This window comes from Lissotriton vulgaris, chromosome 6, assembly GCF_964263255.1.
Source record: "Lissotriton vulgaris chromosome 6, aLisVul1.2, whole genome shotgun sequence".
Classification (NCBI taxonomy): Eukaryota; Metazoa; Chordata; class Amphibia; order Caudata; family Salamandridae; genus Lissotriton; species Lissotriton vulgaris.
The window spans coordinates 1,647,681,671-1,647,709,232 of record NC_141694.1 but is presented as its reverse complement, the minus strand read 5'-3'; the positions used below and the strand labels follow the sequence as shown (position 1 = coordinate 1,647,709,232).

The following is a 27,562-nucleotide window of genomic DNA, read 5'->3' as shown; positions in this document are numbered from 1 at the left end:
TTGCCTCCTTTTGTGGGCTGCAGCCTGGCTGCTCTATCCTTTACTATTCACGCCCACCTCATTTCCCGTTCCTTCCAGTACCCTTACTCTGATTAGCCTACACCTACTAAATATTGGAACCCTTATCTTAACTGCAATGCATTGAATCACCGTGAGGTTCGCACTGCATAATACACATATATAGATGATCAGCCATCCTGATGTTCTTTCTGAGTGAGGAAATTATCAAATTGTCGTCCATGTCTGCTTTTGAACCTATGTACTAAATGGAAAGGATTTAGTCGATTTGGCAATGCACAAATCATAAAACCACATTGCTAACCTAATTCCCTGTAGACAGAGTTAGGTGAGGCTAGCTCCCCCTGGAACATTACAAATTATTTGAATAGATGCGTTGTTCGAGGCTCTTTAAGGTGTTCTTCAATCTTGATGCCCTCTGGTAGATCGCGTCTTAGTCTGGTGCAAAGAAATAGCCATACACTGATGGTATGACAGGCACAGGTGATTTCCAGAGGTTTTCAGAATTTAAACCCAAGACCTTTAAATGCACTTTTCTGCACACCCATGACCCAAATATGACACTTTTAAAGTATTCTTTACCACTTCCTCCATATCTGCTTGTATGATGGCAGATGTTGCTTTTGCTACGATTTCCCTTACACTGTAATCCCTTCTCCTGAGGTGGGGATGGTGAGTGCCAGAGATCCTAGAACAGGTAGCACTCTTGTCCCATTGGCCATGATTCTGTTATTGACATATACCATTTATCCTGTTTTTGGCTGGGATGAAGCACAAGTGGCACATAGAGACATGGACCCACAGGAGGGATCTGCTGTGCTTCACTTACCCTAACTTCTTTTTCGCCGTTAATGCCAGGGAGTGGCAAGATTTCAGAGAACTGGGCATGTGGCAAGAACCTGATAGGCTAGGAATTCTGGAGTGATTACTTGCTTCAAGCTCTTACTGGTGTGTGTGTGTACTGGTAAAGAGTAATACCATGGTGCTGGTACCAGATCTTGCAACTGCACTATGTATGGGTTAATCCATGTAAAATTTGAAATTTTACCTACTATATGCTCAACACACAAATGATTTGTCTAGAAATTATTTCTTTGGAATTCACCGTTGGCTTTTGGGAATTATCATTTTATTAAAATTTGCAGTCCTCATTCAGTGTCAACTTTATTTGTGGTTTTGTGTATCTCCTCTCCTTTTGAGACTCCCTTCTGGTTTTGACGCGTTTTTGGCGCTTGTCACTGTAATATCATGCTGCTTACATTTTTTAGAGAGACCCCTTATATACCAGGGGATTGGAGTACTTGAAACAGTAAAAAAGAAAGTTTTCCCTTGGCTAACACACTTATATTATCATGCCCATTTGCATGTGTTTCTATCCAACTAATGGGCCACATATATTGCAATCCACACAATTATTATATCATTTAAAACATTTATTCTTAAAAAGCTTTGTTGCTTTAGTACAAAATTGTTATACAGTTTTACAGAGAGTATTTCATAGTCGCAAAACACAATCACAATATGGCATTTTACAGTACGGTTTTTAAAAAAAACATTTCATTAACACAATGTCATACACTTCAATGATTAAAAAGCGCAAATCAATATTTTGCACTGGATTATAAACAAAAGAAAATCACATCAAGGGAGAGACATACAAAAGACATAAGCAATTAGTCATAAAAGGTACACATCTGAGAACCTAATGTTGTCAAGATCTAAACCTAGGCCCGATTTTTTTACTAGACTCCAGGGTAGATTGGTTCTCTTGATTGTGTGAATACTGCGTCAACGCGTTTCGATGGCTATTTATTGATATTCTGCCGTCTTTTTCAAGACTGTGTGATTAGTCTCTCCTGGGGGCTGGGCACTGGATGGTTGCCACTGTCAGGAATTTTCCTGGGGATAAACAATATACTATCAGAGTTTGTACATGGAGATACAAATATCATCCTAAATTTTTTATTTTTTAATTTACATGTTTCCAAAACATTTCTATGAAGTCCCTTATTCTTACTGCTTGCATATCTTTAGATATCTCTCCAAATAATCTGTTGCTCCATGCTGAATGGGGGCCATTATCTTTTGGACCAGACTTTCATTTTGATGTGACATAGGTCTATGTATAGTTCTTAGAATGGGAGCAGTTTTAACCAATGTTGTGGGTTGCGGCGTATACGCAGGGAGCTGGATTCTGTTCTGTTGCACTGCACATTGCTTTGGGCTTCTTGGCCTTCTATGGCCTACCGACAGTCTATCTTATCTCTAGTGTTAGTTCTTACATCGAATATTATATTGGCAAACCTTTTTTCTGTTTTTACCTGTTCACATAACAGTTATTGTCCTGAACGGTTGTTTCAAGGCTTCAACACTGCGGGTGTATATTCCCTTTCAAGGCTGCATTCTTCATAAGAAAAGGGGGATGCACATATTAATTCCCTGCTGCTACTTAGCTCGATGAATATAGGTTATGGAATGTAATAGAACAAATACCTTATGGTAAATATGTTTATTCCTCGAATCCGCCTGTCTTTAGGTTTCTTTCGTTTCATACACCTTATTACCTGAAACATATATTTTATATTTTACTATCTGGGGTATCACTCTGTCCCATAGATTGCGATGTAGATCTTTATATGGTTGGTTTCTTACCAATTGTCTTTATATGATGGTATTGCTGATTGGTATGTTGTTTGACGCGTTTTAGGCGCTTGTCACTGTAATATCATGGTCTTGCAGCCTTTCACGATTATTATTAATATTTTTGGGTCCAGAAGTCCTCTATTTATAAATACTATAACTTGTGCACTTGATTAAAAAAAAATCCTGTGTGTTCATAGAAAAATTACACAATTGTGTTGTCAGTCTTGCTAACTGGCTAATCAAAAGCACCACAGATCTGGCAACAATAGTATATCCCTACCTCCATACAGCAAACACACCTCTTAAGATAGATTAGGGAGCATCTAGTATAAATGTAACCTTCTCCTAAGCTTTGTGTTCCCAGATCGGAAGGGGTACACCACAGAAATTGGGGTGTAAGGACACTCTCCCACTGGGAGAGCACAGACGACAGAGGAATGCAAGAGGAGGAAATGTATGAGTACAGGAAGACATGTAGTTTAATCAATTAAGAGATCAGTGCGTCTTTGCCAGGTCATTAATCTCACAAGGATCGCCTCAATGGAATACCTGGTTTAGGTAAACAATTGAGATAGTCTATGCATTTTAAAATTACTGAAGGATCTATTTTTTCTGTCTCCTTTCCTATGTCTCACCCACAGCTGAAATTTTAATTTCTATTTTGGAAGAATGCACTATTAGCCAAAGGTCTCCTGGCACTTTCAACAAGGGATGGTCAGGCAGCAAAAGCACAATGGAAGTGGTGAGCGAGGTTTCAAGAGACTCCCTGAAAGATAGGTGATTGGAGATCAGTTATAGTTCTTTGGGAGGATTTTTCCAAGGAGCGGAAGCTTGAACCGCAAATCTATGACCTGCAGCGAGCCTTATGAAATCTTCTAAATGCAGAGGCGGACTGTGTTGGAGCAATGAAGTGGCCTGTTACGAGAGCACCTTTGCAACTGTTTGGATATGAAATGAGGCAGGTTGTTGCAGAGAACATAGAAGACTAGACCATGTCTTAAAGAGGACCCGGTGCTGATTTGGGAGCCAAGACAGGAATTGCAGTTATGTGATAGGGCTCAAATGCGGGACTCCAACCACTAACCAAAAAGATTGTAGGTGTTGAGTTAGATAGACTTTCTTTTGAAGGTACAGTTTATCACAGTTATCCAGTCTGTACCTGGTAACAGCCGTGATAGCAAGGTGTTCGCTTTTAAAAGATAACAGCGGGAGAATGGGCATGGTGAACATAGACGGGACAACTGAAGCTATTTGGCAGTGATGTCAGGAGAAAATCATGTTTATACCCAAACATTAAAAGATATTAGCTGGTTTAGGGCAAGCCCTAAAATTGGACAGCCAAACAATTAATTTCAAAGGAGACTGAAAGGTGTCCATAATGAGAATTTGAATCTTGTCTATATATTCACTCAGAACCAATATAGCCCATCCAGTTGTGTACCGCCATAAGACACCCCTTTAATAAGGTACTTTTTAGTATGGGCGCTCCTTAGCAATTGGGTGTCATCAGAGTATGTATAAAAAGTCAAAGAATGATACCACAATGTCCGCAAGGTAGTCACACATAAATATTAAACAAATACAGTGAAACTGTGGAACTCTGTGGGACACCCCAGAAGATATTGGGAGATGAGAAAAATTGACCCAGTATCGCCCTTTGACTTCTGTTGGTCAGGAAAGACGTAAACCAATTCAATACAGTGTAATGAATCCCTATGGCTTGCAGCGCATTACTGAATGCCCTGGCCCATCGTGCCAAATACTGCAAACAGGTCGAAGTAAAATTAGGGCATTTGCACAGTTATCCTCTGCTACTATTGGAATGTCATCCAGCACAGCCAGAAAGGCAAGCTCTGTACTACAAAGTGGGCAAAAGCATGCTGGAGTGTTATGAGGAATTTAATTTCATATAAGGAAACCCAGAAGCTGATCTTAGCTGTTTGTTATCTAAAGATTGATTGTGGACAATATCAATGCTTGGTGTGGTTGTGAAGCTAGAAACAAAATGGCAGTTGCAGTATCATGCTGCATTTGTTTTCTAGCGTGGTAACAGATACGCATCTATACTTTAACACGATGGTGATGAACGTTTTAGCTTTTTTTTTTTCCTGCCAATGCTGTTCAGTATCGGCCACAAAAAAAGGTTTCCATGCTTTTCAGTATCTGCATCAAGCACTGGCAAAGCCAAAAGGTGAGCTAGCACCTTTAAGGTGAGATCTTTTAGCTTTTCTAGTTCTATAATTTATCTCTGTATGTCTGTGTTTTTTCTGTATGTCAGTCTGGGAGTCATACCTAGGTAATTGTATTTCTGCTATTTCTGTGCCTTCCCTGCTTCCTCTAGATATTTATGACTGCATATATCTACTTGGATCTATCTCTCACTTCAACTTATTTTCTGCTGTTTTTCTCTACCTCTCAGGTTTCTTTCTACAGGCGTCTCCTATTACCCCTCACCCCGACTAATATCGCAACATCAATATTGCTTCACCGTCTCCACAACATCACACTTTCTCTTTCGGTTTCTTGCTTCCTCTCATTCGCTATTTATTTATTTCTTCCCTACCACGTCTATTTAAATCCAGTTTTCTTCTGGCAATGAGTTTGATGTGAAGACATTACATAATACAAACAGAGCAGTGTTTGCTAACAAGCAGGCATATGAATAATAACATTAAATATATGCAGTTGGCAGCAGTACTGTGGTGCCATTGCATACCTGTTGCACAGCAGTTTTCTGTATATGAAGTCTGCTGGTCTGAGACTTTATTTTTCATGGGTTTTGGATTATGACTCTAAGAAATGTAATAACGTTGTTGCTTGAAAATTAGGGATGGAAATGGTTTTGAAAACCAGAAACGGAACCAAAGTGAAATAACATATCTAAATAAAATTACCCTTTTGAAATGTTGCCATCACTAGGCCTAATTCATTCTTCATCACTGCTTCCTGCTTCTCAGCTGGCTTTGTCGCCTTGTGTAAAATGTTTTGGGCCAATGATCTCCAGCTATTGATAGATAAAGATTCTAAGTAACCAAACAATTACTGAATATTTTTTTTTCTATATTTTGGATGTTAAAGCCAGCGGTTGGAAATAATCATGAGCCTTGAACACAGGCGAGGCAGAAGCCCTTTGCAGACATGAGTGCCTTTGGATAGGCCAGAACCTACATGAGTTGAGAAAAGGCTACATTTAAAATACTATAAATATATCCTATTGTTGGTAATACAGGACAGAACGTTATGGTTCTTCTTAGGATAGTGGAAGGCGAGGTTGTGCACTACAAAAATGGTAAACCGGTTCAATAAGTAATATATAATTGTAGGAGGAAGTATACGTGATTAGCAAAGGATTAAAAGAAGGTATGGAAGTTGTGCAAGTATTCCATAGTTCTCAGGTACGACAACTCATGACACAAAATGTTTTGGTGTTCTATGGTCTGACAATGCCAAACAACACCTTAAATTCTGAACACAGAACCTCCCAACATTGGAGGTTATCCCAAAATACCAGGAAATAAAATGATTGGTTGAAAATCACAGAGGTGTTTTTTGTGATGATTGAAATCTGAATGGCGACACAATGATTGGCTGGAGTCAGTGGGGGCCTTATAGCTGACATGGTGGCTGCTGAAGCCCTGGACCAATGACACCACAGCTAAGATTTAACTCTCCTGCCCCAGTGAACAGTCCTGAACTAGGAAAGTATGTTACATGGGTCTTATTGATTGGCCAGGTACAAAGACGCTCTTGCAAAAGAAAATAAAGTTACTATTTACTGCATTTTCAAAGATGGAGGTTGCTTTTGCCTTGAGATGAGAAGACACTGGGGCAGACAGACTTGTGGTTGAATGAAGTGTCAAGTGGTGGCAGGAAAACTGTGACTGAAAATCTGTTGAAGAGACTGACAAGCCATGGAACAGGTTGACAGACAGGTGGGGGGCAAACGTGGCTATTGTTTGATGAGCAGGGAAAGCCCGTAGCCTAGAATTTGGTGTTAGGAATGCTGAAGGGGGTGATAAGCTGGTAGATGAGTGGCACAGACATAGAAGTGGTTTTTGACATAATGGCAGAAGGATGTGATTATGATGGAGTGGCAATGACTGCGAAGGGATAGAAGGAACTGATGACCACTGGGTCTGGAAGCTGGTGGTGATTGGCTGAGCGTAAGGTAATGCTCGTGAGGGGCGTGGAATAGATTTATGATTAGCGAGGGATGAAGCTGATGGGGAAAGTGATTTAAGATCCAGGAGAGGCAATGTAGATGAGGAAGTTGTGTGAGAGATGTCAGTGGCATAGTCAGTTCGGTGAGGGTTCATGGATGACTCCCCCATGCAAAGGGGAACAAAGTATGTGACACTTATGAGAAATCGTATAGGACCCGATTGCCTGGAATTCGTGTTCAAGAAGAAATTGAGACTGAAAAATTGACAAGTTTTTACTTGAACTATTACCAACAGGTGTTAGGAATGCAGAGTATATCTTGCTGATGTACCTTTAAAATGCATTTAAAGAAATTAGCATTATAACTATAAATGGACAGAGAAATAAATGGTATCCACTGATTTTAGCATGAACTCCCTTAGGATTCGGTTTTGCTATTTTAACAGTTGTCGTATGTATGTTTACATTCTTTAAATGTATCTACCTTTTCTTAGTGAGGATAAGGTGGTTTGGCGTGGAAGTCCGTCAAAAGTTACTTAGTTTCTCTGTTTTGGAAGAATGCCTGAATTAAGAAATAACTATTTATCACATCTACATAGGGGCAGATGACGATAAACTGTATTAAGTGTTTTTGTGCAGATCTTTGTATGAGAAACGGTGCCTTTAAGGGACCACATTTAGTTGTAATTATTAATTGCTGGAGACCCAGTGTGTATGGAAAGACCCCTATGCCCATCTCTCATTATTTAAAGGGGGGTGCATTTGCACAGTCCATTTGGCAGCATGGGTGTATGTGACACTGTCCATGCAAAGTCCGTCTACTCTCGGGTTTTCTGGCTTCTCTGTAGTATAGTCCCTTTTAGGTCTGGCTTTAGGCTGCTTTAGGTATCTGACGAGCCTTTGATAGCACCGTTACATGAAACACACAAAGGAAAACTGCACACAGTATACAACATCTAATGCAAAATATTCAGAGGGGCTTTGGGGTAATCCTTTTCAGGCATTGGCAGTTGAATGGAATTTTACAGATGGTTTCATTTTTCAACTTGAAGTGTATGTTGCTTCTAATGTTAGAAGCATGATGTGTTTTGTTGGTAATCCTATTTTTATTGTAGTTTGAAGTGCAACATGTACAAGTGCACATCTGTGTGTCCTTTTTTTACGCATGAGGTAACATTTCCAAGGTAGCCTATTGACGTAGTCTATGTTTCTTCACAAATCGAAGAGATCAAACATCTAAACTCGCTGTTTTCAGTTAAAATTCACATGCTTTTCTCTTGGACACCTCGATGCCTTTCCATGGCAACGGGTTTGCCCAATTTGTTGGCCTCGACCCCTCCTTTCAGAGCTCCTGGTTACACCACAGGTCAGAGGTTGGTCTTACTGCCTGTGCTTACCTCGTTTGTAACCAGATCATCTCATCACGTTTCCACTTAGCACGATTTTGAGCAGTTTTTCTATCTACCATCTCTTTGTAGTCATCTACCAACTGGTCAGGCTCAGGTAATAGGACATGCATAGGCCTTGGAGTTTACCTGTCTTAAAGACATTGACCAAAGGTGATCCTGAAATGCCTTCCAAGTCTTACATTAGAGCATCTACCATGTCTTAATACAGGTGTTGTTCTGTGGTGAATTAATGGTTTAAGATTAGACGCTGTTTCATCACACCTCCTCAGTTGTGTACTTGCCGAGCTTCCGACATTTGCTTTAATAACACATATCAATTTTACTGCACTTCAGAGTTGTGTCGAAGGTATGTTGGGATTTGGGAAAGATGAGCCATCAAGCAGACTTCTTAGATACAGGTATATTTTATGGATGCCTAGAGAGGAAAGGGGTCAGGCATGTTAGGCATATGTCCTAACACATATCCTCTCTCCCGGGCTGATTTTATGGTGGTGTGACCGGTGCAGCTGTACCGGGCGATGAGTTTGATAGCAGAAAAGTGCTGTGATACAAAATAACTTATTGGTTCAAAAGCAGCTGCTGAGAGTTCCCTGTGCGTCCGCTAGATTTCAGGTAACAAAAAAAATGTCAAGATAATGTCGGCGACTCAGACTCCTGTTGGAGAAAGAACAAAGTTTTGTCAAGTGGCAATTTTGAGTCATAAAGATCCGCACAGGGCTAACATACCTGCTGCAAAGAGCATGTACCATGCCAATCACAGAATTGTATTTATGTGAATAGCTCAGCGGGATACTTCCTTTGCCACAGAGATCCTGTTGTTAAATGCTGTTCTTATATTACAATCCTAATATAACACATGAGAACTGCCATCAGAGAGCTACATGCAAACTACATACTGTGGTATGTTTTATATCCTAAATGTGTACTTCTCCAGACCAGCCACTCTTCAAATATACTGCCCTATAATATGGATGATGTGATCCCTATACCTTGTAATCCTCTTTGACTTATGTAACATTTCCTATTGACGGATTCACACACGTATGAATCATGGTCTGTATAGTTTGTGTCATGTAAAGTGCTCTGACACCCTGCACTGGTATAAACAACTCTATGAAACAAATTAAATGCATTTGCGAGAGGGCTATAGAGAGATGATGGGCACTGTTGCAGGGTGGTAGTGAAGGAATCCATGGAAAAGGAGGTTTTGGGGAGGGCCAAAAAAGATTGTCGCGCCACCAGCGCTAAAGCTGGCCCTGGTCACTTCTTTCAGTGTTCCCAGCGCATCTTAGCGCATGGTTTGAATGCAAGGCCTTCATCTGCTGTTTGTACTCTTCCTATCCCCATTGCAGTAATCACTTAGTAACCCTCATTAAATCCATTTCCCCTTCTTCGTCCCAGGACTGCACACTGAAGCATAGCGAGCAAGCACCACACACTTAGTGCACACAACCAAAAAAGTGGAAGAGCCCGAAATCTGTGCAGTGAGGGTGGCGGAAACTGACCGCAGTCTTCCAGATCTAGTTGAACGAGGAAGAGGAGGGGCGCCTTCATCTGGCATCTCTGAAGAAGGGTTGGATACTTGAATTGGGTATTGGTTGGGTCCCAGCAGCCACCACACCTCTGAATTCTAGTATTCTAGTGCACGAGGAAGGCAGAATGACACCAGGGCCATTTCCAACACCTACACCTTCCCTCATCTTTCAGCCGCAGCAGAGAGCGAAACAAGAGCATGGAAAGGCCCCGGTAAAGGCAGTGCCACCTGGTATGGGCACACCCTGGCTAGAGATGCCAGCGCACAGCAACACCTCCTGTTCCAGGTCCCTTTGAAGCCTATAGCACTTACCTAGAGGGCTGAGGAAATATGGAGATTGTGGGACGATCCTTTCTTTGTAATTACTCTGAAGTGAAGGAGCCTCACGTGAGAACGGCAAGAAGGTCAATTGCATTTCCAAATATATGGAATGAGATGACGAGGTAACGCCTCCTGGGCAAAGGGTGGAAGCTGAAATTCCTCTAGAGGAACAACCAGGTGAGCACTCTTATTGTGCTCCCAGTTCGACGGGGTGTATGTTACAACTAAAAGTGCCACACCTCGATGGTAGGATTGCAGATGTTGGCGTAGAGCAGGAAATAGAGGTATTGGCAAATTGCAATTCGTTTCCTCCCCCATAGATTTTTTTTTAACCTCATCCAGTTAAGTCAATTTGTTTCTAGTGCGGTTTCTAGCGAGGTGGTCTATTTTGGAACCAGAAGTTAGTTAACAAAATGAGCTTTCCCTTCACACTATGACTCGATTTCCTGACACTTTTAATGCTGTCATTTGCAGCTCTGGATCGAAAGAGGCAAACTGTGAAAGGTCTGCCTTCTTGGAAGGGGTGAATTCCTTTAACGTGCTCTGCCTGGGCCCCCAGAGTTCTTGCATATATCCTGGGCCAAAATGGCGTTGCTTTCAGAAGAAACGTTACCTGGATCCCGACTTGTGTGTTCAAACATTGGTTCCGTGGCGGTCGTGCAATGTTTTGTCATATGGTTTGTTTAAGGTTATTATTAGCTCAGTGGGACTCCTACGCATGGTACTTGATCGTTGTCGTTAGTTTACACGTCAAATTAGATTCTATCAAACGTGTCCCTTCGCAGGGGTCTCAAATATGTTTCATATGTAAATGCTTTGTTTGCAATTCAAGAAAAAAGTTGCGGGTTTCCACCTGCCGCGTTTATTCTCCAGTCCCCTCGGAGGCGCGTGGGTTTGCAGAAATTGTGAGCGCGCGAACAAAAGGGCCCTGTTGCGTTCGCATTCAGGAAGCAGTTTTTTCCGAAAGAGGCGTCCACGTGACCCAGTTGTGTCGGGTTTCTGCTGCCACACCTCTCCGTACGGTGCAGCTTCAATAATTCAGGTGCAACCTTTGCTCGCAGCTGTCGTTAAGTACAGTTTGCCGGGGCTGCGCGGCGGAGTGGGGGAGATGAATGCGCAGCGACGCCGCATCCATTTTTGAAACTTTCTAAAAGGACCCCCGTTGGCCAGCCCACGTGCTGTGTGTGTGTGCGCCCACATGGCTTCTCTTCATAATCACTGTGGTAAGTTGCATTACCGCAACATTTTCGTAGTGCTAGATGGAAATGTATGTTTCGCGTGCAGGTGGAGAGGTGTGAGTTTGAGTGCTCATGAGTGGGAGCGCCGAGAAGAGTCTGCTCGTAGGCGCTGTCCTGAGCCGGATACATAAACAAAGGCATCTGGGCAAATGTGACCCGTGCAGTCAGCGCCCTGTCACTTGTAGTTTGTATGAGTATATGTGGTGACCTTGCTCTTACAGAAATGTGCTTTTAATGAGTGAAAGTGAAGCAAATTGGTCACATCTTTGCATTGTAAAATGTGGATCATTCATAAAACACCTGCTGCTAGTCTTCCTTTTGTTCAGCATGTTTTAGTTTTTGTGGACTGGGAAGTGGATGTTTCATTGTTTTGCAGAGCTTTCACATTTCCCAGGTCCGTCGTGTGTGAGTGACTCACGGAGGGCAAAGTTTAGCTTTCCTTTATGGAACTTCTAACACGGATTTTATATTTGGATAAACAGGAGTGCAAGTCCCTGAGTGCACGGGAAAAACTTGGCACGCTAAACTTCTCGCACACAGGCATGGAACCCTGAAAGGTATGGAGTAGTTTACACCTATTATCTTCGGCTTCAGGTGCAGGGTCCTTTATTTTTACCGTCGTAATGATGTACGTGGCAGAGGCACTTTGTGGCCTTGACGTGTCTAGCAGTCAGACGACTCCATGCCATGTGTCATTCTTTCAGGGAGCCCTTGCTTTAAAAGAAAAAAACTAGCAGTATCTTGTATGCTAGGGCTTCTATTCTCTACAGATTAAAGAGAACTCTCATATCGCAGAATGCAAAGTGCTGTTAGATAAATAACAGGACTGACTGAAGGTGTCATGCTTGACATATAGACATCAGGCAACCATGCTTGTTTGGTTGCCACTGCCAATAGCAGCACATTTAATTTCTGTATCGGTCACCAGGGGTTTCAGTCGCCGAATCTTCGGTCTTCTGCAGACCAAGCACTCTGTAATCAGGCGCGGTGCGTCCATTGGGGCGTAGGGGCGTAGCCCCACTAAGCCCCATGGACCCCCACCGCGTCGTCATTAAAATACAATTCAAAATATTAGAATAATCGCGCTACCCGCCGGCCGACTTTTCCGGAGTGCGGGGGGAGGGGGGGGGAGAAGGGGGGGACACGGGGGCTGATCTTGCTGCGCAAGTGGATTTTCGGGCAGAAACTAGCCCGCGCATGCGCAGATTATTTTCCCTGTGCAGTCCCCCTTAGAGAGAGGACCAGGGGGCGGGCCGCAGCCCCCGGGGTTGCACAGGACGACTGGGCGAGCAGTCATGGTGCCCCCCCAGCCAGTCCTGCCACTTGCCTGCTCTAAGGTGTGGCTTAAGTGGTAATTCTTTAACACTGCAGGCGACTTTGTGCTTATATGACATGTTTTCATGCAAAATGTATTGATGAAGACTCCGCTTTGTAAAAAGATCGTGTTGCCTTTCACCAGTGGCGAAGGGTAAATGTTTGACCGAAAAAAACCATAAAGGTACATTTCGCTCAATGTGAAAGTGTTTCAAAAATAGCTGAGACAAAGGCCTTTTTTTTGTGAAGTCTTGAGTAATGGATTTGTTCACTTTTTTCCATAAATACTTGGAGATATTTTAAGATGAAATCAGAGTATATTTGATTGCCAATTGATCGAAATTGGGTTTAACACCTCTTTGCTTTGCTTTGCTGTTTAGCTGTTCACCCGTACTGGCAAAACTACATTCTACCAGATTACCAGAAAGCCTTTCTGCATCTTTTACAAACACAGAACAGTTCTACATTGATGGAATATGAAAGATTAGCAACGTTTGATAAAATGCATTTTTTATGTCAACTAAGATAGCGTTTTCTTGACAGTATCCAAGGCTCAAAGTGCAAAAATATTTTTATTTTGTAAAACTGCGTCTTTCAAAATTACAGGGCTTGTGATGGCAAAATCCTTATTGATGTGTACAAAATATATTTTGCGTGCCACAAAATCCTGCCCGACTCACAAAATGAGTTCTGCACTCATTTCTAAATTGCAATTAGGAGGGGGTGTGCAATGTTTATACCCTCCTAATTGCAGTTGACAATTAGGTATATCAAGGCCTTCTGGCCACACGTGAAGCCACAAACCATTGACCACATGCTGGCACACAAGTTGTGGTGGCGTGTGATTCGCAAAAGCATGGAGGCAGCTTCCCCGGTGAAAATCAGAATGGGCAACCTCGGGAGGAGCAGAGAAAGAGTAAGCCAGGCGCGGTAAGTCCATTGGGGCGTAGGGGCCTGCGGTGCAATATGCAAATTAGTTTACGCCCCACCACTGTCAAATGTCACCAGCCGCCCCTGTCTGTAATATTGTACTACAAACAAACCACTACCAATTCAGAATGCCAAGGGTTTAAAACACTGACCCACAGTGCCTCCTTAAAGTGCTACATTTTACAAAGTGATCGCATTTATTTAACTCAACTCTGATTGGTGTGTGGAAAAGCAACGTAAATGTTTACATGTGGAGGAGTAAAGTCAGGATCCCCAATATCTGCATTTACTCCCTGGAACTGGGAGTTTCCACATTTCTTAGCCTTACTTTGCGAGAGGGGAACTGTTTGAATTAGTTGAGGACTTTGACTGCAGTGATGCATACAGATTCTTTACATGGCTATCTACATCATCGGTCTAGGTCCTTTATCCCACCACAGATTGTTGGGGGCTTGACTCGTGGCAAATTTTAAGGTCAAACACCCGGCCTGATTCACAAAGAAAGCATGCAAATTTCACCCATACAAGTCCTCCTCTGCCTCGGTAGGTGTAGGCTTACAAGTTTTGGGAATTAAGTCACAGGTGTGCTATTCTGAATGTCATTGTGACATTTTCCCAAACTGCTGTTTCCCCAGTGCAGGGTTGTACACGCAAACTCAGTACAACTCCACATTGAGAATAGGCAGCCTGCTGTGCATACCCCCTTTTTTTCTGTATCGAAACCCCAACACTCCCATGAAGTTGAGGGATGTTCGGTACTCCTGCCAACCCTCAAAGAGGATTTACTTCAACCCTGAGCTACGACCAGTTTTAGGGTGGGAAAGTGTTGGAGAATAGTGTGTAAAATCCCACAAACTCCTGAGTTACAAGCATTTCTAAACTCTCCATTCAAACCACAATTTCATCTGCCCACTTCCATGTTTGCATGTGGCTAACAACTGCATAATTGTATGCATTTGTAGCATACATCTATACAGGGGCCGGTTCCAATGTCATTTGGAAAGACTCTGAATGGGATTTGGTATTGCAGAATCCAATTTGGAACTCTTGTTTCCGAACAAATCGTACACATTTTCCAGCGACCGATTACGATGCCTGGAAACCAATCGGGCAATCCAAATCGGTTCCGAAAGGCATTTGGACTGCCGAGTCTTTCGGAGCTGAATCGTACAACTCTATGGACATGGTTTAGGAACGAGCGATTACGATGACCGATTCGGATAGCTGTTTCGATTCAGTCTACCCGACTCGAAAGGGCAGTCGGAGTCGGTCTTTGGGGGCCTGTAGCAGGCTCCCCTTCACCCGGGGCCTTCCGATTTGGTCCCGTGGGGGTACCCATTGGACCCCTCTCCACAACCATGCACAGTGTGGCAGGTACAATGGGGTGCCTGCCACAGGGTGCAAGGTTTTCCACAACCAAACCTTTTTTCAATGGGAGCCTGTCTTCTCGTTCGGAACAAAGGCTCCCATTGAAGTCAATAGAAGTCTGACCGAACGATGTTGGGAAGCATCGTAATCGGTCGTTCGGACTCGCAGGACCTGATTCCTTTGGAAAAGCCATCTAGAAGCCAAGTGGTAAAGTCGCCATTATTAATATTCTTATTATTTGTAGAGCGCTAACAGCTACCCACACAGGGTTTCCCGGCGTAGGAGACAGAGGGAGCAATCAAAAAACCCACTACCTCAAAACATCCAGAACTTCAGCTGTTTCGTAAAAGAAGACAGAGAAGTACACCTTCTGAGGGTTACTGGAAGGTCGTCGCAAAGCTTGGGGTCCAGGTAGGCAAAGGACTGGCCTCCCATGCGAGTCTGTTCGACTTTTGGAACCGCTCGTAAGGAAAGATCACTTTAAAGTAACGTGTAATCCGGAAGATAAGGTTTGACCAGCTCATGCAGGTAATTGGGGCCAACTCCTGATCCAGCTCTATAAACAAAGCAGAGGGCTTTGAATTGGATCCTTGAGCCAGTAAAGCTCCCTCATAAGAGTGGTGGCCGATTCACTTTCTGGAAGTCTGTGGAGCATCCTGGCTGCTGAGGTTTGCCTTACTTGCAGCCTTCTTATGGAGGCTTTGTCTGCTCCCAAACAGAGTTAGTTACCACAGTCCAGTCTCAATAAAATAACTACCTGGCTGGCAGTCCTTTGGGCTGAGAAAGGAAGAATCCAGAGGGTTTTTGCTGCAGTCATTTTAGTATGACAAAACAGGTGTCAGCCGTCTTCGCAGCCTGAGGCTCCATGGACAGCTGTTGGCCACATGAAGCCCAGGTTCTTCATTCTTTAGGCTGGCATGGGACGGGTGCCCAGGTTTTGAGGCCAGTGACTTGGGCACCAGACGGATGGGCTCTTTCCCAGCACCAGTATCTATTTTTTTCCCCGTTGAGTTTGAGGGACTCAAACAACCTGTCAAACATTTTTCAATCTTTTACGTTAAATTGACAGTGACAAAATAGTTTCCTAAAGTAGGTTTGTTTGTATATACTATCCCAAATATCCAAAAAGGGGAATTTATTGGTCTTTTGGTTTGCACACTTACTTTAATAAATACAACTTTCTGCATACATAATTAGGTCAAATAAAGTCAGGGGCCTGGTTAACCATCGAAGATGGCAGCTGCGTATTTAGGCGCTAGGCTGTGATGAGCCTTATTCGAAGTGCCAGGTCTTTAGTGTCTTCCTGAGGTCGGTGAGAGAGGGAGGTGTGCAGAGATGGAGGGGGAGGTTGTTCCAGTACTTGACGGCGAGGTAGGAGAAGGAACAACCTCCACTGTGGCTCTGCCGGACACGGAAAATGTGTGCATGGGTGAGGGACGCAGATCGAAAATGCCTGGTATACTGGTGGGAGGTCAGGCGGTGGTTGAATTAAATGAGTCCAATGTTGTAGAGGGCCTTGTAGGCATGGGTGAGGAGCTTGAACTGGCATGTCTTCATAGGTAAACTTCATAGTTTGCTTTGCCTGGGTTCCAACTCACCCCATCTTATCCCTTTTTGTTACACACAGCTCCTATGTACTGGATAATGGCCCTGCGATATACTGCTCCTTGCGTTCCTTATACCCCGAATATTCCTTTCTGTGGTCCCAACGTGTCTTCCTGTACCCCGGCGACGAGGAAACGGTGGCTCTGGTAACAGGGAGGAGTAACTAAGATTGGTGGGCTCTTTGTGAAATCATGTTGACTCATGAGGGTGCCGTTTTCAGATACCCATGGATTGCCAGAAACAGTATTATTTATGTCAGACAGCGGGCGTTGTCCGGGTCCGAACCAGCTACACACGAATTCATACAGGTAATACATGTTATGGGTCACTGTACCCACTTGATTCGTTAGTTGGGCAGTGATTTGTGTACACCTCTATTGGTTTCAGTAGCTCCCCTGCGGAACAAGTTGAAAGATGACCTCGCATAGAGTCTTTGTGAGTCGCTGGAACTCCCCGGTGATGCCCCTCGCCTCCCATTGGAGGGAGGAGGTCGAATGGTGAGGTGTGGCCGAAAGTGGTGCCTTGCATAGAGAGGAGTACAGAGGTTTGCGGAAACGCCCCATAGAGCTGGAGTGGGATGCGCCACTGTCATTCTTTAAGGCTCTGGAAGATTGACGATTGTTAATCTTGCCTGACATGGGCTTTGTTCTTGATAGGTGCTGTCCTCCATGGTCTGATACCATGGCTTCTTCTAAGTTGTGACGTTCTTGTACTTACCTGTTATAGTTCCGATATAAGACTCATGCCTTGATATATTACTAATGCCACTAGCAGATACTGAAGCCCAAGTTTGACAAGTTACGTGGTCCCTCGGATCATGTTTCCCAAGCACTGTCCCCGCCCAACTGTGCAATATGTGTCAATCAGTTTACTGTGATGATGCGGAATTTGGGGTAGGGAAGGGGAAGGGGTGAATGCATATATTTTCAATTTATTCTGATTTTTCTTCCTCCTGACTGTGTATGTCGGAATAGTTTCCCCACAATTCGTTTGTCATTTGTATGGTCCTTACCTACCATCTTTTTTTTCATATTATTGATGAAGGATTGGTAATTGTACACTTCTTCTTGTCGCCATGCAATGTTAGATGTATGTATATGAAAATGCAATAAAGTTTGTGTTAAAAAAAGGTAAACAAAAGGCTTATTAGCAAAGTGTTCCTTTATACTACTTGTACGTTTTTGGTGGAAACTAGGTATTGTGTTATTGAAAGAGTGATTTTGATGGTGGTTGTAGCAGCTTGTGAGCCATGCTTGCGATGCCCCATGACACACTATAAACTACACATGATTTCAAGTGACAAAGCGACACAGGGATCAGCTTTGAAAGCAAACTATTTGTTGTCTTATTGGGGTTTTTTGCATTTTGTAAAATACAAAATAGGTGAAAAGTGCATAAGCTATTCTGACAAATGCACTGTAGTGAAGCTGATATTTCTAGCAGCTGTGAGTATTTGTGAAATTAAATGAGAAAATGTTTTCCGAGAAATTATAGGATTAGAGGAAACGAGATTTCAAACGATGTAAGTATTGCTGGTAGTTCACTTTTGTGAAGACTAAGGCATTGCTTGGGCTTTGAGTGTCTGTATCCACCAGAGATGCGCTTAGTTATAGCCCAGACCTTGTAGAAGTAAACTTGAACTCTTTCATGAGTACAGCAGAGGTGAAAGGTATCCAGTGAAGAACTTTGTTTAATCGTATGATCTATTGCGATTAATTGCCTTCCTCAACTACCCTACTAAGACACCATCTGTGATTGGCGTGTTAATTACTGAACAGACTTGATCAGTAGCAAGGCTGTAAATCGCCTCTAAGTGTGATGAAATCAAGTGAATTTAAAGATTTAGGGAAACAAATATTTCCAGGCCTTTCTAGAATGAAAAATGCATCTCCCCCATATTCATACTGTTTCCTGGAGGAATTTCCATATGTGTACCACAGAAACTTTGACATCAGCGTACGTTGTTGACAGATTTGGGAGTCTGAATTGTAAACAGGAATTATTTGGGAGAAAATAATGGAGCCCAATAATCTGTTAAAGTATCTTGGTGCAAACATATGAGGGTCTGGTCCTTAAGAAAGCCTGGTGTCTTGTAATAAAATGTTGTGGGAAATGGTTGTTGCCGATTGGCACAAAAATGCTTTTATGCCCTTCTGGCAGATGTCCATGGCTTTGTTTATGGCAAACGCGAATCTGGATGCAGAATTTTAAGTTTCATTGAACTGTGATAACAAGCTTTCTGCAGAGCTTGAATTAAAGTGTGGTCTCATTGTAGCTTTGGTCCATTGAGAGTGTATGCAATGGTAATTTGGTTGATCTTTAGAAAGGCTATGCTGTTGTAGCCATGGCTATGCTGTTGTAGCCTCGATTTTCTGGCTGTTTTGAAACTGGCCTCTTTGGAGAGAACCTTTATAACGCCTATACCCATGCTTGTTACTTTGATTGAGCGAAGGGCCAGGTGGCTGGGATTTTGGCTGTGGTTTGTAGCTTATCTTCCCTACCAAAGTGATTCAGTTATTAGGTTAAACTGTGGAGTCTTTAAAGGGCTATCCATCCTGTCTGGACTCTTGCAATGGTATTTTCCTTGTAACAAAATACTTGTGTACAGGCTTTAACGCTATGCAGAAGCAATCCACCCTTCAAGGCCTATAGGCTTTAACATATGCTTTTAATAATACATAAGTTAGGCCTATAGCTTTTGTTATGCATTTTCATAATGAACCAATCAAACCTCTGGCTTCCTAACTTTTCCCAATGAACCAGTTAGGCGTAAGGCCTCTAAAATTGGCTTCACACCAAATTTGGCTCAAAACTGCGTACAAAGCCTATACGCTCCCCCCTCCCCAGCCCCCCAAGGCATCCGAAAGGCATACAATCAAAACATTATCAAATGAAAGTTTACAAAACAACATACAACCCCTCTTAGGGGCCTAAAAAGGATTCAAAGAGTGCAAATCTTCTACCCTTGCTTGTCGGGGTACCTAAAACCCAAACCCTTGCCTACTCTGGTAGATGGTTAGATTACATGTTACAAAATATATGTACAGGCTTTAGCTCAGAGTTGTAACAAACCGCCCATGAAGGCCTATTGGCTTTAGTATCTGTTTAAACAATAATTCCTGCCTACTGCTTTTGTACTGAAATGTCATAATATACATGTCAGACCTATGTTATTTGACAAACCGTTTCCTAAAGAGCCAATCAGAGATCTAACCTTTAGAATTGTCTTGGCTCAATAACCAGTTCAGGCCGGCTATATTGAACATAACCTTTCCTACAAGCAAACGTCAAGTATACAGTTTAAAAAAAAATGTACTAAGGTAGCATTAGCAAAACAACATACAATTGCTCCAACAAAGGCGTAGCAAGGATTTTCACAGTATAAACCTTCTACCACAGGGTTCTTCAGAGGGCTAATAAACACAAAATCCCTTACTGTTTACGATCATCTTCAATAATCTATGTTAAACAGTAGCGGCTCCTCCGCTAAGGTGGAGGAGCGTTGCCCCACTGCATAAAAAGGAAAAATAAAATGACAATAATGTATTGTTATTGCCATTTTATTTTACCTATTGCATGCAGTCACTGGTCTGTGTTCAGTGTGTGGTGGGGCCGGCCAGAGAAGGGGAGGAGTGGATTGTACTCCCAAAGTGTGCACAAACGGTTTGCCCGGCCCTCTTGGGCCAACTAACCAGTCATGCACACTTTGCATGTTCCTAGCAGGCTGCATTACACAGCCTGGTCAGGAACATGCATAGGCTCTCTGTCCCCGACTAAGCGCCGATCCTCTGCGCTCAGACCAATCACAACGCTGCATTGCAGGCTTGTGATTGGCTCAGGGGAGCCTGTGTGCAGGGTGCTTTCTGCTGCTGGCCGGATTGCAGAAATGAAGAAGGAAGAGGGCGCATGGGACACAGCGGGCGCCCGGCCTTTTTAAAGTAATTTTTGGTTGGTTAATTAACCCCCCTCCCCCGCTTCACCACCCCCGTCCTGTAGCAGCCGCTACTGATGTTAAATAAAATACCTGTCTACAGGCTGTAACGCAGAGTAAAAAGAATCCGCCCTTCAAGGCCTATTGGCTTTACCACGGTCTTTTCATAACAAATCCGTCAGCTTTATTGTATTTTTCGCAACTATTCAGAGTGGACTGATTAGACCAAAGACCCCTGACATAACATTTGCCAGTTGAACCATCTTTATATTTCTCCAAACCAACACAGATGCATAATATTTCCCACAAGGAAACAACTGGACATAGTCATAAAATTACAAATATAGTAAAACTGCAGTAGGCAAAACAATATACAATCACCACTAAAGGGTTAGGAAGGATTGGCAAAATGAATATCTCCTACTCCCAGGAATTGACAGATAGAGTAACCAACACCAAAACTCTTATCTGCTGCAGTAATCTGTGAGATTCCACTCAGCCCAAAATCCGTCTAGAGCCTTTGACAAGGTGTAATAATTATCCACCCTTAAAGGCCTATTCTGTGGAGGATAAACATTCCAGAAAGGAAAACATTAGCTGTACAAGCGTAACATTACAAATATGTACCAAATTATAGTTGGTAAAATAATGCACACCCCCTATTAGGGTGGCCTAACAAGGATTCTCACAGAGCAAATCATCTACCCCGGGTCTGTCTAAGGGGGTAACCAAAAACAAAAACCACGCCTACTCTGGTCATCTGCGATTTCATGTATCAAAATGCCTGTCTACAGGCTTAAACACAGTGCACTACCAATCCACCATTGAAGGCCTATTGGCCCTGACTTACGGTTTTCATGATAAATGTCAGGCATGCTGCATTTACTGCATGTTTTAATAATACACAGAGGAGACCCATGGCATGTGACATATTTCACAATGAACCACTCCAGCTTGTGCCTTTATCAGTGGCTTGTTATCATCACTAGCCCAGACCTACTGTATTGAACATAAGCTTTCCTACAAGGCATACAGTCAGACATTTCTAATATGTCCAAAACTCCAGTTGTCAATACAATTTACAACCACTCTTAAAAGGGCCTAAAAAGAAGTATCACTCAGAGGAAATCTTATACCCCAGAGTTTGCCTGAGAGATTAACAGATACAGAACCCTTGCCTACTGCAGTAATCTGTGAGGTTTCATGAAACAGAATCTCTTTTCAGGCTTTAGCACAGTGCAACAACAATCCACCCTTCAATGCCCATTGAATTTTACATTTGCTTTTCACAATACATACAGCACTCCATCTGCATTCATCATAACTTCTCGTAATAAACAGATCAGATAGATCTACAGCACTGATCATTGGTTTGTCCCCATAACCAACCAAGTTTTGCTGTATTGAGCAAACTCTTTCCTACTAGGCTTAAAGTGTAGTGCTCTTTTTTCAGTGGAAGCACACACATTCTGCCCAATTAAATGCTGTACTGAAGATGGGACCCTCGAGGTGGGCGGAGCAAAAGCTCCTCTTTTAGTAGTGCATCTTAAAGCTCTTTTTCTGTTGATCGCATAAGGTGTCTGGCGACAGCTATGTTGCCAAGCCTAAAAAAGGTACATCCCTCGAGGAAATGTACACACTGAACATCCCCCCGAAGCCATGTATCAATGGTGTTCACACTATAATTAAAAACAAAAAATCGTATTATTGGTAAACAAAACAGTAGGCTTTACATATCATTCTGCGGTGGTATAATTAGATAATTACACATACATATTTGTCTTGGCGTCACAGAACCCCATATAGTACATGAGTGTTCACACTATAATGAACACAGAACTAGGTTATAAAAATTCTTCACCTTGGAGCTTCAATGATACAGTGCAAATTCTCAGAATAATGTCGTAATTTGAAGGCAGTCTCTTTGTACATGTCATTGTCGACCACAGTGCAGCTGTTTTTAATTAGGTCAAGCAATCAAAAATGCTTGTTCCAGTCCTGATAGGGAAAATGCATAATAATGTAGTTAACCTGCTTTGAGACTTGTGGTGGTTAACTACTACCAATTTTTATGATATGGCAAGTCTAAAAGGAAATTCTGCTTCCTGTAGCATGCGTAGCTGCACACAACTTGGAGTTATTATTAGCAGCAGGGTTGCAGCCAGACTTGTGGTAGAAAGCTCTCTGAGAGAGAGGAAGTGGGGGTGAGCAGTCAAAAGACATTTACGGACTAGTCTTTTTGCTCGACTCCACATTCATTCATTCATTGAATTATTAGTTGGTTTAACTTTTGTATTCAGCAGTTTGAAATCTTCAATAAGATATCCTGGTAAGGGCCGAAAAAGTCACATTTTGGCAAACTCAGTGAATACCAATGTTAAAAGTTTTAATATGCTCCCTGAACTCTGATCCATTAATATTAAACATGTTTCTGTACTGTTGAATTGACAGTTCATTATTAGATGTTCAGGTTCTTTGTAATGACAGTGGTAATAACTACAGCCAGCCTTTCATTTCACAATTTGCTGAGCATTGCGATGAAGGACTTTTCTGAGAAGTGCCCCTGGACAAGTCCTGGAAGAGGCTTAAGTGATCGGTTGTATTGAGCCTTCCTGATGCTTGATGGCCTTAGTGAAATCATTCTCAGTTATTGTTCTTGTATAATTGCGGTTACATTTTTATTTTATGCGTATCGATTTTTTTCATATTCTTTTTATTGATTTTCCAACTGTTAACATACCAAAATATGGATCTTCTCATGTACTACATACATCGTCCGTTGAATTCGACAATATCATCAAGCGCCGTGATATCCCATGGGATGAGTGTCGCGCTTTACAAATACTGGAAATAAAAATAAAAAAAGCAAGTCGTAGTACATTCCCCCTCCCGTGTCCCCCCCACCCCCACCACCGGTGTGCCTCCATAGCATAATCCTTCAGCTATTATTGGATGTTAGAATCTCTTGTACTAATGATCTTGAAACGGATGTGTTACAGTACAGGTCAAACATAGTTACTCAGTAATCACCATTGAGTCCATCAATCAAATCTCGGTTCCTTCACCTTGAATCAACGCTTCCTTTGAATTTTGCTCCCCTTCCAGTTCTGACCCCTCCCCTGATTCTGACTCTGGGGTCAACAATAGTCCCACTAAGGCCTCCCACGCCCCCGCCGCCTCCAGCGCCTTCCCATTCTTCGCTCTCAAGGCCTGTTGTAGCCTAAGCGCACTTTCACTGTATGCCCATTTTAGCATCTCCGCCCGCCATCTTCACAACCCTGCCCCCCTTGCCGATTTCCAGCGCATTGTGATTTCTTTTTTAGCCAATACTAGGCCCAAGTCTATAAATGTACTTGTCACTTTCGTTCTGGTGGTATGTGGGAACAATGCAACAAACAAACTCCCTCATCTAGTTCTAATGTTCTATCTGTTACAAGGCACAGCAGTTCCAATACCCCCTTCCAATACACCCCAAGGCTTGTACATCCCCACAACATGTGCTGAAAGTCGGCTCCCTCCAAACTACACCTCGGGCCCTGAGCAGCTACCGCCCCAAAGTATTGATTGAGCCTGGCTGGTGTCAAATACGCCCTGTGCAGGATGTAGAACTGAACCAGTTGGAATCTGGCATTCCTCGTACATTTCCAGGCCCTCCTAACTAGCTGGTCCCACGTTGTCTCCGGAATTTTTCTACCCAGGTCTCGCTCCCACTTCCCTTGTAACGTATGCAGTTGCTCCTGAGTTTCAGTTAACATGCGCCTGTAAAGGCATGTAATGGCCTTAACGGTTCCCGCCGCCATCACCACATATTGGCACACCATGGATGTACATGGTTCTGATAGACCCATCCCCAATAACGCTGTATAGCTGAAACAAGCGCTGAATGCAGCAAGTAATCCACCCGCGGTAGATCATATTTCTGTTGAAGGGTTTGAAACGGCAACAGAGTTTCATTTTCATAGAGGTCTCCCATCACTTGGAGCCCTAGATCCTCCCATATAGCCAGCGCCGCCCAGTCCCCGCTATGCGGTAAGGCCGTACACATTCCCAGCGGTATCTCCGGGGCATAGGGACGACTAAAACCAGCTCTCCTCTGGCTCCGATTCCAGCACAACCAAAGCGTCTTCTCCTCTGCAGTGAGCCGTTCAAGCCGCATCTTCTGCCTGAGAAGTATAAAAGATAAAATGTACCTCGGGATCCATCACCCCTCAGGGCCATCTTGGCCACTAAATTCCCGAGCCACAGCCTGGGTGAGCCACTGCAACTGCACCGCAAGATAATACCATTTGAAATCCGGCACGGCCATACCACCGTCAACTCTCGGATGTATCATTGTAGTCATAGCAACTCACCGTCTTCCCGCTCCCCAGATAAATCCCACTGCCATAGTGCAGTGCTGCCGAAAAACAGAGCCCGTCACCCAGACCGGCAACGTCCGAACATAATCCAATAAACGCAGGAGCACCACCATTTTCAGGAGTGCCACCCGCAACCGACATTGGCAATGTACTCCAAAACCCAAAACTACCTCTGAGTCCGCGTATTGCCCGGCCTAAATTACCATCCAACAAATCTTTCGGGGTGTGATAAAGGTTGGTGCCTAAATAAGGTAAACATCGGGGTTCCCATCGGATGCCCGCTACATGTAGGGGATTCTGCACAGCCGGTGCTACCGGGAATAAACAGGTCTTCTCCCAGTTCACCTTCAGCCCCGAATACTGTCCAAACGCCCTAAGCAATAACTGCGCACCCTCTAAAGCCGCGGCCGTATTGGCGCGAAAGATCAACAGATCATCTGCATAGAAGGAAATAAACTGCTCGGCCCCTCGAAGAAATAATCTCGGATAATACCTCCCCAGTCGCGCATGAGAAGCCAGCCGCTCAATGGCGAATGCAAACCGCAACGGGGAGAGCGGGCACCCCTGCCGCGTACCCCGCCCCACCTTGCAAGTCGAAGAAATGGTCATGCCCGTCCTCACCCTAGCGGTCTCCGATTTATAAAGGAGTTCCGTCCATTCCGCAAAAAAGTCCCCAAGCCCAAACTCGCGTAGGACCCGATACAAGTACGGCCACTCCAGGCTGTCAAATGCCTTCTCAATATCTACTGAGAGCACCGCCGCGGTTGGGCCCTCTTTGTGATCTTCCCCGAATATCTGCATTAGCCGTCGCACATTCATCGCAGTATTACGTTTTGGGATAAAACCTGCCTGGTCCGAATGGACCAGCTGTTTCATGTACATGTACTTGTATTTATATAGCGCAAATCCCTGACCGAGGTCGGTATCTAAGCGCTTGCTTAGGGAACCCGTCCTGGTATTCCCCTGTGAGATAACCCCAGCAGGGTATCCACAAGGTGAAAGCCAGGCATCCCGCCGCGAGGGGCCGTTGTGGAGATTAAGCAAGCTATTGCCCAGAGTCGCAGAGTGTGAACCCGTGAGTCGAGAAGGCACCGGAGCGAGAATTATCAAGTCCGTGGAAATTTTTGAGCCCAAGACCCACAGAGGCGGGGAATTGAACCCTGGTCCAGGGCCGATCTCAGCTTCCGGGTCTGCCGCCTCTAACCCCTGAGCCACACTTCTCCATGTAAGGGAGGAGTCGAGCCGCCAGAATCCCACTCAATATTTTATAGTCAACCGATAACATAGACCATGGACGATAGGCCGATCTAGCCAATGAGTCTTTACCCAGTTTCAACAGCGGGATGATGATAGCCTCACGAGCAGAGTCCGGTAACCTCCCCACCTCCCGGGCTTCTCGATAAACCGCCAGCAATTTGGGGGCCAGAATATCAACATAAGTAGAGTAAAACCCCACTGGCAGGCCGTCTGCCCCCGGGGTCTTCTTACTGCCATATGTTTTATTGCACAGCGTATTTCCCCCACTGTGAACTCCTGTCCCAACTCATCTCTCTGGTCTTCCTCAATGTGTGGCAGTTGCACCTCCGCCATGAACTCCTCCAATCCCTCACCTTGACCCTGCAACTTACTCTCATAGAGGTCCGTATAAAATGCCACAAACAACTCATTGATCCCTTGCTGGGTGTACTCCGGTATACCCGCTGGGGAGGTCTGAGGAAGCAATGGCGACCCCCTTGGGGTCGGATTGGCCAAACACACCAACAGGGAGCCCACCCTGTCCCTTTCTGCATGCGCCCGCACCAAATATTCTTTATAATCAAGCTAGCGCAGCCTCTCTACCTTTGCCGCCACCCCCTCTCTCGCGACCAGTATTTCGGCTTGCGCTTCCGGATCCTCCGAGTGGGCCCTCTCCGCGCAGCGCAATCGCAGCTCCTCCTTCTCTTTGTCCGCTAGCAGAGTCTTCCGTACTCCTGCCGACTTAGCTATGCACAGGCTCGAACCACCACCGTAAAAGCATCCCACTCCAGGGCCCGAGTCAAAGCTGTCCCCTCATTTCCAAGAAAATACTGCTCTATGCCCTCCTGCACCTCTGTACGAAATACTTGGTCTTCCAAAGCCTCTGGGCGTAATCAACAAGTAGGTATTGCAGGCCTTTCCCTGGACCACCTTAACACCAACAAGAGCAGCTTATGATCTGATATTGTTTTAGCCAGATATTCACTATGTCGGACCAGTGCGTGGACATCCGGAGAGCACAACACTGCATCCAACCGGACGTGCAAGTCATGTAAAGCGGAATAATAACAATAGTCCCGTTCGCCCAGATGCTGCGCTCGCCAAGTATCAATTAGGCCCCACTCAGCTTGCCAGTCTCGCCGAAGCCTAGAGAGCTTATGAACAGGCGCTCGGGCAGTGGCGGATTTGACCTAGCCATTTCAACATCCGTAACCGTGTTAAAATCCCCCCCTAAAATCACGGAACCAGTCAGAATTGACGCCAGCTTTCCCAACAACCTGGCGAAATAGGCCTTCTGGTCCACATTAGGGGCGTACACACTACACAGCGCTACATCGCTCCCATCCAACCTCTCTTGGACAGCTACAAACCGCCCCTCAGGGTCCACTATCTGCTGGGTTGGCTGGAAGGGGACCCCCGCCCTCACCCAGACAAGCACACCCCTAGCAAAAGCAGAATATGTGGTATAAAATATCTCCCTCCAACGGCGCTTGCAA

At 44.1% G+C, this 27,562-nt stretch overlaps 1 protein-coding gene across 3 annotated transcripts in view; it reads left to right on the top strand.

The window, feature by feature from the left end:
- Nucleotides 1-27,562, top strand: part of LOC147709252 (echinoderm microtubule-associated protein-like 4) — a 561,675-nt gene that overhangs the window by 350,689 nt on the left and 183,424 nt on the right. Inside the window, exon 1 of one of the 3 annotated variants that reach the window (XM_086927811.1) lies at nt 11,156-11,309. The exons of the other annotated variants lie outside the window; for them this stretch is intronic. Coding sequence (XP_086783937.1) covers nt 11,285-11,309 — 25 coding nt within the window. The 5' untranslated portion in view covers nt 11,156-11,284. Of the gene's footprint in view, nt 1-11,155; nt 11,310-27,562 lie in introns of those variants that run through there. 3 annotated transcript variants of the gene reach the window in all.